An 11,720-nucleotide genomic window follows, 5' to 3' on the forward strand; every position below is an offset into this window, starting at 1 on the left:
TTTTTTTTTTCTTTCACAGAATTATTTTGAATGTGTAATCTGTGATCTTGGTGGTGATTTACTGTGTTGTGATAGTTGTCCTAGGACTTATCATACCGAATGCCTAACTCCACCTCTTAAGGTAAACGATCTTTTTTATTCCATGTGTCCTTCGTAGTTGTGGATTCGCATTACTCAAATTTGGGAAACTTATCTTACTCCTTATTTTGTATCCTCTAGCGGATTCCAAATGGCAAGTGGATCTGCCCTAAATGTTCCCCAAACAGTGAAGCACTCAAGCCTGTCAATCGTTTAGATGCGATTGCTAAGCGAGCAAGAACGAAAACCACGAAAAGAAATTCTCAAGCCGGACCAAAGTGCGAGAGAGCTTCTCAGATTTATTGCAGTTCTATAATCTCTGGAGAACAATCTTCAGAGAAAGGGAAATCTGTATCGGCTGAAGAGAGCAAATCCATAGGAAAGGAAGTTTATTCGTCCCCAATGGATGGTTGTTCAACTGCTGACCTTGGTCATGCATCTGCGGATGACCGACCTAATTCATCGTCTCACGGAGAAGGTGATATGGGAAAACCTGCAGATCTCTCTGAATCTAAACTATCAGATACAGAAAAAAATCATGAAGCACCCGTGGAGAAGTTGGAACATGCTTCCAGCGAGATTGTGGAAAACAAGACAGTTGCTGAAGTGGAGACTGGAAAAGGTAAAAGGAAAAAACGAAAGCGTGAATTAAATGATGGGGAAAGTGTTGAGAGGTTAAAGACTGATAAGAAACGTTCGAAGAAAAGTTTGTCCAAAGTGGGTTCTTCTCAGAGTACCAAATCACCAGAGTCTTCGAAGAAAAAGAAAAAGAAAAATCGCGTGACTTTAAGATCCTTGTCCAAATCTCAGTCCCAGACGGAAATACCAGAAAAAGTGAAGGTATGTTTTCATAATCATTATAGATTTTAGATTTTGTAGGCATTTGACTATGCTTATAATAGGGGAATGTAGTGTAAGAAACCTTGTTGCACCACGCTTTTTTTCTTATAATAGAGGAATGTAGTAGATCTAAATATATAATAATAATAAATGAATCAGAGATCAGAGATTTGGTAGAGTTACAAGATTCAGAATCGTTTCAAGCTAGTTTTTCTGTCACTCTGTATTTAATGTTGAGTATCTTCTGCATTAATATAAAGATACTTGGTCAATTTGCATGTACTTTTTCCTGTTCTGCCCTGAAGATTGTGGCTCTCGTGAATTGTGATTTTAAGTTCTTATATAACCAGTGTGACATTTTGTTCTGCTTAAACTTGTTGCAACAACTGGTTATTCTCCGCAAACTCAATATTGTTTTGCATTTAGTAAAGTGGTTTCTCACAAGTAGTTACGATACATGTGACTATACCTCTGTTTCGGAATTGTAGATATCTCTTTTTAACTGCAGGAGCTTGGAATGTTTCTTCATTTGAGTTGAAATTTCTTACAAACCATGTTTGATGGTCTTATTGATTTCATTCTATATTCATTGTTGTTCTTGTATCATCTTTCATTTAGTATATGTTCTTATCCACTTATCCTTACTAATGCAGAAGCTTTCCAAGGAGGAACGTCGTGCATTACGTGGCAAAAAAAAATCTTCTAGTTATTTGGATGATAAAAACTCTCCTCCTGCTGGAAACCTCCAGGTATCTCTATCCTTGTGTCAATGCCATCAGAAATATTTCTTGTTCCTTCAGAATTGTCTATTATAGTGTGCCTTTTTCATTTCTGGTGACTCATTTATTGCTCATGCTTGTTAATATATGTTTTCATTCTTTTCTTTGTGGTTTCCTGACAGGTTGATCGCATTTTAGGATGCCGAATCCAAGGCCTGACTAAGACCTCACTGTGTAGTTCTCTTTCAGATGACTTGTGTTTTGATAATTTACAAGCTAATGACCAGCGGGATAGCTCTGTACACAATACAAATGCTGAATTATTAGTTGCCGAGGACAGAACAGAATCTTCTTCTGAGACAGGTAAAAGTTCCAGGCATTCACATCTGAAGGAGAAAGATATGGACGAATCTGCCTTAGGTGCTGAGGGTATGGTTGAGGGGAAAGAAGATATGCTTTCAGAAGACAATTCTGATGCCACATTGAGTAGACATGTGGATAATGAAGATACAAAAGTTAGTGGAACACCTGTATCTGTTGAGAGAGAATTACTTGAAGAGGCACATCAGGAAACAGGGGAAAAATGCAGTGTGGCTGGGCAAGAAGTTGAGAAGCCTGTAGTTGCTCAGACTTCAGATCTTATTGGCGAGACTGTATCATATGAGTTTCTTGTTAAATGGGTGGGAAAATCTAATATTCATAATACTTGGATTTCCGAGGTGGAGCTAAAAGGTCTTGCTAAAAGAAAACTAGAGAACTACAAATCAAAGTACGGAACAACTGTAATAAATATCTGTGAAGATAAATGGAAACAGCCTCAGCGGATAGTTGCTATTCGGGTTTCAGAAGAAGGTAACCAAGAAGCTTACGTGAAGTGGACAGGCTTAGCTTATGATGAATGCACGTGGGAGAGCGTGGAGGAGCCTATTCTTAAAAGTTCATCCCATTTGATAGATCTATTTCATCAGTATGAACAGAAAACATTGGAAAGGAATAGTAAGGGTAATCCCACAAGGGAAAGGGGTGAAGGTCAGCAAAGTGAAATTGTTACCCTCACAGAACAACCTCAAGAGCTCAGAGGAGGTGCTTTGTTTCCCCATCAGCTTGAGGCCTTGAATTGGCTGCGTAGATGCTGGCATAAATCGAAAAATGTAATACTTGCTGATGAGATGGGGCTTGGAAAAACAGTGTCTGCTAGTGCATTCCTCTCCTCTCTTTATTTTGAATTTGGAGTTGCAAGACCTTGCTTAGTCTTGGTTCCTCTTTCAACAATGCCAAACTGGCTATCCGAGTTTTCTCTTTGGGCTCCACTCCTGAATGTTGTGGAGTATCATGGAAGCGCAAAAGGACGAGCCATCATTCGAGACTATGAGTGGCATGCTAAGAATCTCACTGGGACGACCAAGAAGCCGACATCCTACAAATTCAATGTCCTTTTAACTACTTATGAAATGGTTCTGGCTGACTCGTCTCATCTACGTGGAGTTCCCTGGGAAGTTCTTGTGGTTGATGAAGGGCATCGTCTAAAGAATTCAGAAAGTAAACTGTTTAGCTTGCTCAACACATTCTCTTTTCAACACCGTGTGCTTTTGACTGGCACCCCTCTTCAGAATAACATTGGTGAGATGTATAATCTGCTCAACTTCTTGCAACCATATTCATTCCCTTCTTTGTCTTCTTTTGAGGAGAGGTTCCATGATTTGACAAGTGCTGAGAAAGTAGAGGAACTGAAGAAACTTGTTGCTCCTCATATGCTTCGTCGTCTTAAAAAAGATGCCATGCAGAATATTCCTCCAAAGACAGAGAGGATGGTTCCTGTCGAGTTGACATCAATCCAGGCGGAATATTATCGTGCAATGCTAACTAAGAACTATCAGATACTACGAAATATCGGGAAAGGGGTAGCGCAACAGTCAATGCTTAACATAGTGATGCAGTTGAGAAAGGTTTGTAATCACCCATATCTCATACCAGGTACTGAGCCGGAGTCTGGGTCATTGGAGTTTCTTCATGATATGAGAATAAAAGCGTCAGCCAAGTTGACTCTGTTGCACTCCATGCTTAAGGTTCTACAGAAGGAAGGCCATAGAGTTCTGATATTTTCACAGATGACAAAGCTTCTGGACATTCTGGAGGACTACCTGAATATAGAATTTGGGCCTAAGACATTTGAAAGGGTGGATGGTTCTGTTGCTGTAGCTGATCGTCAGGCAGCTATAGCACGTTTCAACCAAGACAAAAATCGGTTTGTTTTTCTGTTATCAACACGTGCCTGTGGTCTTGGTATCAATCTGGCAACGGCTGACACTGTTATTATCTATGACTCTGATTTCAACCCTCACGCTGATATCCAAGCTATGAATAGAGCTCATCGAATCGGACAATCCAAACGACTTTTGGTATACAGACTTGTCGTCCGTGCCAGTGTTGAAGAGCGCATTTTACAGCTAGCGAAGAAGAAGTTGATGCTCGATCAGCTTTTTGTAAACAAGTCTGGATCCCAGAAGGAATTTGAAGATATTCTACGCTGGGGGACTGAACAACTTTTCAACGACTCTGCTGGTGAGAATAATAAAGATACATCTGAAAGTAATGGGAACTTAGATGTAATCATGGATTTAGAAAGTAAAAGTAGGAAAAAAGGTGGTGGCCTCGGAGATGTTTATCAAGACAAATGTACAGAAGGAAACGGCAAGATTGTTTGGGATGAGATTGCAATTATGAAGTTGCTTGACCGGTCAAATATTCAAACGGTCTCCACCGATGCTAATGATACTGAGTTGGAAAATGATATGCTCGGCTCCGTAAAGGTGAGGTATCATATTCATATGTTATTATTGCTAAATGACATGTTAATCAATTTTACATTCATACAAAAAAGAAAAGAAAAGACATGTTAATATCCACCTTTTTTAGTCACTACTGATATGCACTAGTAGGTTTCCAGATGCGAGTTTTTCTTTTAGCTGAATAAAGAGGAACAGTAAGATAGGCCTCTCTAGATTGACTGAAGTGACTCTTGTATTACCTGAAGGCTGTTCTAGGTTGCTTTAAACTACAAAGTNGGCACATCAGGAAACAGGGGAAAAATGCAGTGTGGCTGGGCAAGAAGTTGAGAAGCCTGTAGTTGCTCAGACTTCAGATCTTATTGGCGAGACTGTATCATATGAGTTTCTTGTTAAATGGGTGGGAAAATCTAATATTCATAATACTTGGATTTCCGAGGTGGAGCTAAAAGGTCTTGCTAAAAGAAAACTAGAGAACTACAAATCAAAGNCTGCCTTATTATTTCGTCTTTAACAGCCTGTGGAATGGAATGAGGAAATAGCTGAAGAACAAGTTGAAGCTGAATCACCTGCTCTGGTGACTGATGATGCTGATGAACAAAGTTCAGAGAGGAAAGATGATGATGTAGTAAATTGTACTGAGGAAAATGAATGGGACAGGCTTCTGCGTATGAGGTTGGAGTTTCCTCTTGCGCCAAATTAAGCGGCTTAGCTCTGTTATTTGCTTCGGTCAGATGATGTTTTCACTACATATTAGTTATCACTTGTTAGCTGATTTTTATACGGAAAACTGTATTTGTAGATGGGAGAANGATAGTTGCTATTCGGGTTTCAGAAGAAGGTAACCAAGAAGCTTACGTGAAGTGGACAGGCTTAGCTTATGATGAATGCACGTGGGAGAGCGTGGAGGAGCCTATTCTTAAAAGTTCATCCCATTTGATAGATCTATTTCATCAGTATGAACAGAAAACATTGGAAAGGAATAGTAAGGGTAATCCCACAAGGGAAAGGGGTGAAGGTCAGCAAAGTGAAATTGTTACCCTCACAGAACAACCTCAAGAGCTCAGAGGAGGTGCTTTGTTTCCCCATCAGCTTGAGGCCTTGAATTGGCTGCGTAGATGCTGGCATAAATCGAAAAATGTAATACTTGCTGATGAGATGGGGCTTGGAAAAACAGTGTCTGCTAGTGCATTCCTCTCCTCTCTTTATTTTGAATTTGGAGTTGCAAGACCTTGCTTAGTCTTGGTTCCTCTTTCAACAATGCCAAACTGGCTATCCGAGTTTTCTCTTTGGGCTCCACTCCTGAATGTTGTGGAGTATCATGGAAGCGCAAAAGGACGAGCCATCATTCGAGACTATGAGTGGCATGCTAAGAATCTCACTGGGACGACCAAGAAGCCGACATCCTACAAATTCAATGTCCTTTTAACTACTTATGAAATGGTTCTGGCTGACTCGTCTCATCTACGTGGAGTTCCCTGGGAAGTTCTTGTGGTTGATGAAGGGCATCGTCTAAAGAATTCAGAAAGTAAACTGTTTAGCTTGCTCAACACATTCTCTTTTCAACACCGTGTGCTTTTGACTGGCACCCCTCTTCAGAATAACATTGGTGAGATGTATAATCTGCTCAACTTCTTGCAACCATATTCATTCCCTTCTTTGTCTTCTTTTGAGGAGAGGTTCCATGATTTGACAAGTGCTGAGAAAGTAGAGGAACTGAAGAAACTTGTTGCTCCTCATATGCTTCGTCGTCTTAAAAAAGATGCCATGCAGAATATTCCTCCAAAGACAGAGAGGATGGTTCCTGTCGAGTTGACATCAATCCAGGCGGAATATTATCGTGCAATGCTAACTAAGAACTATCAGATACTACGAAATATCGGGAAAGGGGTAGCGCAACAGTCAATGCTTAACATAGTGATGCAGTTGAGAAAGGTTTGTAATCACCCATATCTCATACCAGGTACTGAGCCGGAGTCTGGGTCATTGGAGTTTCTTCATGATATGAGAATAAAAGCGTCAGCCAAGTTGACTCTGTTGCACTCCATGCTTAAGGTTCTACAGAAGGAAGGCCATAGAGTTCTGATATTTTCACAGATGACAAAGCTTCTGGACATTCTGGAGGACTACCTGAATATAGAATTTGGGCCTAAGACATTTGAAAGGGTGGATGGTTCTGTTGCTGTAGCTGATCGTCAGGCAGCTATAGCACGTTTCAACCAAGACAAAAATCGGTTTGTTTTTCTGTTATCAACACGTGCCTGTGGTCTTGGTATCAATCTGGCAACGGCTGACACTGTTATTATCTATGACTCTGATTTCAACCCTCACGCTGATATCCAAGCTATGAATAGAGCTCATCGAATCGGACAATCCAAACGACTTTTGGTATACAGACTTGTCGTCCGTGCCAGTGTTGAAGAGCGCATTTTACAGCTAGCGAAGAAGAAGTTGATGCTCGATCAGCTTTTTGTAAACAAGTCTGGATCCCAGAAGGAATTTGAAGATATTCTACGCTGGGGGACTGAACAACTTTTCAACGACTCTGCTGGTGAGAATAATAAAGATACATCTGAAAGTAATGGGAACTTAGATGTAATCATGGATTTAGAAAGTAAAAGTAGGAAAAAAGGTGGTGGCCTCGGAGATGTTTATCAAGACAAATGTACAGAAGGAAACGGCAAGATTGTTTGGGATGAGATTGCAATTATGAAGTTGCTTGACCGGTCAAATATTCAAACGGTCTCCACCGATGCTAATGATACTGAGTTGGAAAATGATATGCTCGGCTCCGTAAAGGTGAGGTATCATATTCATATGTTATTATTGCTAAATGACATGTTAATCAATTTTACATTCATACAAAAAAGAAAAGAAAAGACATGTTAATATCCACCTTTTTTAGTCACTACTGATATGCACTAGTAGGTTTCCAGATGCGAGTTTTTCTTTTAGCTGAATAAAGAGGAACAGTAAGATAGGCCTCTCTAGATTGACTGAAGTGACTCTTGTATTACCTGAAGGCTGTTCTAGGTTGCTTTAAACTACAAAGTAGAATTGCCTCCTCTTACTGCCTTATTATTTCGTCTTTAACAGCCTGTGGAATGGAATGAGGAAATAGCTGAAGAACAAGTTGAAGCTGAATCACCTGCTCTGGTGACTGATGATGCTGATGAACAAAGTTCAGAGAGGAAAGATGATGATGTAGTAAATTGTACTGAGGAAAATGAATGGGACAGGCTTCTGCGTATGAGGTTGGAGTTTCCTCTTGCGCCAAATTAAGCGGCTTAGCTCTGTTATTTGCTTCGGTCAGATGATGTTTTCACTACATATTAGTTATCACTTGTTAGCTGATTTTTATACGGAAAACTGTATTTGTAGATGGGAGAAATATCAGAGCGAGGAAGAAGCAGCGCTTGGTAGAGGGAAGCGTTTAAGAAAGGCTGTTTCATACAGGGAAGCATATGCCCCACATACCAGTGGACCTGTAACTGAGGTAACCGTTTTACTCTACTCCTAAAAGCTTCTTTTGGTGGCTATGAGTACCTTTGTCGTGACAATTACCAGTATACCTGATTTATAATTATTGCAGAGTGGCGGTGAAGATGAGAAAGAACCAGAACCAGAATTTAAGAAGGAATATACACCTGCAGGGCGAGCCCTTAAAGAAAAGTTGTAAGTTTTTGTTCCAAGTCTATTCACTGTTTTGCTAGGTTGATATTAGTGAAGTTGGAAAAAATATATACTTAGAAATATTTAGATACATTCACGTCTGCTTCCCATGTAAATTATACTTAGAAATTGTGATTTTTCCTGATGAGAAGACAAAAGAAGATTCTTTAGCAAAATCATTTTGTGTAAATTTGGTTAGAAGATATCTGATTTGTCATATTAAGTTTGCCTTACCTTTGTTTTCTGCAAAACAGTACCAAGCTGCGAGAAAGGCAAAAGAACCNCCTCTCCTCTCTTTATTTTGAATTTGGAGTTGCAAGACCTTGCTTAGTCTTGGTTCCTCTTTCAACAATGCCAAACTGGCTATCCGAGTTTTCTCTTTGGGCTCCACTCCTGAATGTTGTGGAGTATCATGGAAGCGCAAAAGGACGAGCCATCATTCGAGACTATGAGTGGCATGCTAAGAATCTCACTGGGACGACCAAGAAGCCGACATCCTACAAATTCAATGTCCTTTTAACTACTTATGAAATGGTTCTGGCTGACTCGTCTCATCTACGTGGAGTTCCCTGGGAAGTTCTTGTGGTTGATGAAGGGCATCGTCTAAAGAATTCAGAAAGTAAACTGTTTAGCTTGCTCAACACATTCTCTTTTCAACACCGTGTGCTTTTGANCTGTTGAAGATTCTTTTCCTAATGGCAATGAGGATCAGGTAACTGAAGCAGCTAATCAGGACGAAGAAAGCCCTACATCAATGGACTTGGACGATAGCAAAGCCAGCCAGCAATGTGATGCACAGAAAAGAAAAGCCAGTTCTTCAGATCCTAGACCAGAACTTCCAATCCAGCATCATCATGGCGCAGAATGTCTGCCATCTTTACCCCCGAATAGCCTGCCAGTTCTTGGACTGTGTGCTCCTAATTTTACTCATTCTGAATCCTCCCGGAGAAATAATTCTCGTCCAGGTAGTAGACAGAACAGAACCATAGCAGGACCCCATTTTCCCTTCAATCTACCCCAAACATCAAACATGGTTGAGAGGGAAGCAAATGATCAGGAACCTTCTATGAGTAGACTAAAACCACAGAACGTAAAGGAAGAACCTCATCAGCAACCTCTTAGTAATATGGATGGTTGGCTTCCACATCGTCAGGTACTCCGCTCCCTCATATACATGCAATTTCATCTAACACATCTACTTTCCATTCACATATATGTAACATATACTTATATGTGGGTCATAACTTGTGAACATTGCAGTTTTCTCCATCAGGGGATTTTGAGCGTCCCGGAAGTTCTGGTGCTGCTTTGACTGATTTCCAGGAGAAGTTTCCGCTACTTAACCTTCCTTTTGATGATAAGCTGCTTCCTCGATTTCCATTTCAGCCGAGAACCATGGGAGCATCGCATCAAGACATCATGACCAGTCTTTCAATGAGGAAAAGATTTGAAGCTACCGGTCATTCTATGCAAGACCTATTTGGCGTACCATCAATGCCATTTCTACCCAATATGAAAATCCCTCCTATGGAACCACCTGTCTTCAACCAACAAGAGAAGGAATTACCGCCTTTGGGTTTGGATCAGTTTCCATCAGCTTTTCAATCTATTCCGGAGAACCATCGCAAGGTGCTGGAGAATATAATGCTAAGAACTGGTTCTGGAATTGGACACTTACAGAAAAAGAAGACAAGAGTAGATGCGTGGTCTGAGGATGAACTAGATTCTCTCTGGATTGGGATTCGTAGACATGGGTATGGAAACTGGGAGACAATTCTTAGAGATCCAAGGCTAAAGTTTTCGAAGTTTAAAACACCAGAGTACTTGGCAGCAAGGTGGGAAGAAGAGCAACGTAAATTCTTGGATAGTCTTTCATCTCTGCCATCTAAATCAAGCAGAACTGATAAGTCCACCAAATCTTCCTTGTTTCCTGGTCTTCCCCAAGGAATAATGAATCGGGCTTTGCATGGAACTAGATATGCCACTCCTCCAAGGTTCCAATCCCACCTCACAGACATAAAACTCGGATTCAGTGATCTAGCATCTCCCCTTCCGTTATTTGAACCATCTGATCACCTGGGATTTCGAGGTGAGCCTTTTCCTCCCATTGCAAATCTGTGCACTGACAATCTCCCTGGTGATCCTTCTGCTGGGCCATCTGAACGACCAGGGACATCAACAAATATTCCCAATGAGAAGCCTTTTCCACTCAACTCTCTTGGAATGGGCAACTTAGGTTCATTGGGTTTGGACAGTTTAAGTTCCTTAAACAGCCAGAGAGCTGATGAAAAACGGGATGCTATTAAGCGTGGGAAACTACCCTTGTTTCTAGATATGCCGTTACCTCCAATGCTTGATTCAAGCAACAACGTGTTCTTGGGAAGATCAGCCAATCAGTCTTTCCTTAATCCGAATCGAGGTTTGAATCTCTCCAATCCTATGGGGAAAGACATATTGGGAATGAGCTCTTCAGAGAACAAGCTACCTCATTGGTTACGGGATGTTGTGACTGTTCCTACAGTGAAGTCACCTGAACCACCCACTCTACCTCCAACTGTGTCAGCTATAGCGCAATCAGTCCGCGTTTTATATGGTGAAGATTCGACCACCATTCCACCGTTTGTGATACCGGAGCCGCCGCCTCCTGCTCCTAGAGATCCAAGACACAGTCTGCGTAAGAAAAGGAAACGTAAATTGCATCCATTGAGTCGAAAGACTACAGACATTGGTAGTAGCAGCCACAATGCTGCAGAAAGCAGCTCTCAAGGCAATCCACTAACGTCATCAACTCCTCCCTTGCCTCCACCTTCTCTATTGGGTGAAACTTCAGGGTCTTCCCAAGCCAGTTTACCTCCTCACAACCTAAACAGCACAGAACCAATGTCCTCAGAGGCAATCAGATTTTCACAACCTGAAGAAGATTATGTGATAGCAGCATCGCCATATGAAGCACCAGGGCCTAGTCTAGAAGGAATCTCTGGTACGAAGAAGTTAGTCTCGCTAGAGAGCAAAAGCTCTGAACTTAAATCTACCAACCAATGTGGAGACTTAGATCCAGAAACTGATGAGAAAATGGAGTCTGATCGAACCCCGCTTCATTCAGATAAACCTTTAGATGAGAAACAAGAGGAACAAGAAACTGAAAATGCATTGAACAAGCCGTGTGATCCCATAGAGGCTGAAAGTCAAAACACCAATGCAGAAGAAGAAGAAGAATCCATGAAGATGGCGTCTGATAATTCTCCTGGTGATGAATGAAACCTGCGATCAGATTGCAGTGAAATTAGTCAATTACCAGTGTTGCTTTTTATTTTGTAGGTCTTTGCAATCAAATCTTCACTGCTATTAAGTATTAAGTTTTGTAGGTATGACGCAAATCAGTGAAGAAGCAGTATATGTATTTGAGACTACATTTTTATCTTTGGTTAAATTATATTTGATTGTAAAGCTTGTGTAAGAGAATTTAGTGATCTAACTGGTTGGTTTGGATTGTGTAAAACCAGATGTGTAAGAGAATTTAGTGATCTAACTGGTTGGTTTGGATTGTGTAAAACCAGACACTTTAGATTGTAATGCTTAGTGGAAGAGATCTTTAATTCTTGCTGTTGGAAATTCAATTCCGGTT

General features: G+C 40.8%; 2 protein-coding genes across 2 annotated transcripts in view; both read left to right on the top strand.

Moving 5' to 3' along the window:
• LOC104728592 (protein CHROMATIN REMODELING 4-like) overlaps positions 1-107 on the top strand; it is a 5,932-nt gene extending 5,825 nt beyond the window's left edge. The window contains exon 5 of the mRNA XM_019232017.1: positions 76-107. Within this exon, the coding sequence (XP_019087562.1) occupies positions 76-107 (32 nt within the window). The remainder of the gene's footprint in view (positions 1-75) is intronic.
• LOC104724947 (protein CHROMATIN REMODELING 4-like) lies at positions 25-11,720 on the top strand. The gene is made up of 11 exons (XM_010443520.1): positions 25-121; positions 220-918; positions 1,572-1,667; positions 1,820-2,476; positions 5,252-7,222; positions 7,520-7,677; positions 7,805-7,919; positions 8,016-8,098; positions 8,350-8,395; positions 8,769-9,248; positions 9,356-11,720. The coding sequence occupies exons 2-11, from the start codon at positions 481-483 to the stop codon at positions 11,351-11,353; spliced, it is 6,042 nt and encodes a 2,013-aa protein (XP_010441822.1). The 5' UTR covers positions 25-121; positions 220-480; the 3' UTR covers positions 11,354-11,720.

This window comes from Camelina sativa, chromosome 11 (genome assembly GCF_000633955.1).
Source record: "Camelina sativa cultivar DH55 chromosome 11, Cs, whole genome shotgun sequence".
NCBI classification, from domain to species: Eukaryota; Viridiplantae; Streptophyta; class Magnoliopsida; order Brassicales; family Brassicaceae; genus Camelina; species Camelina sativa.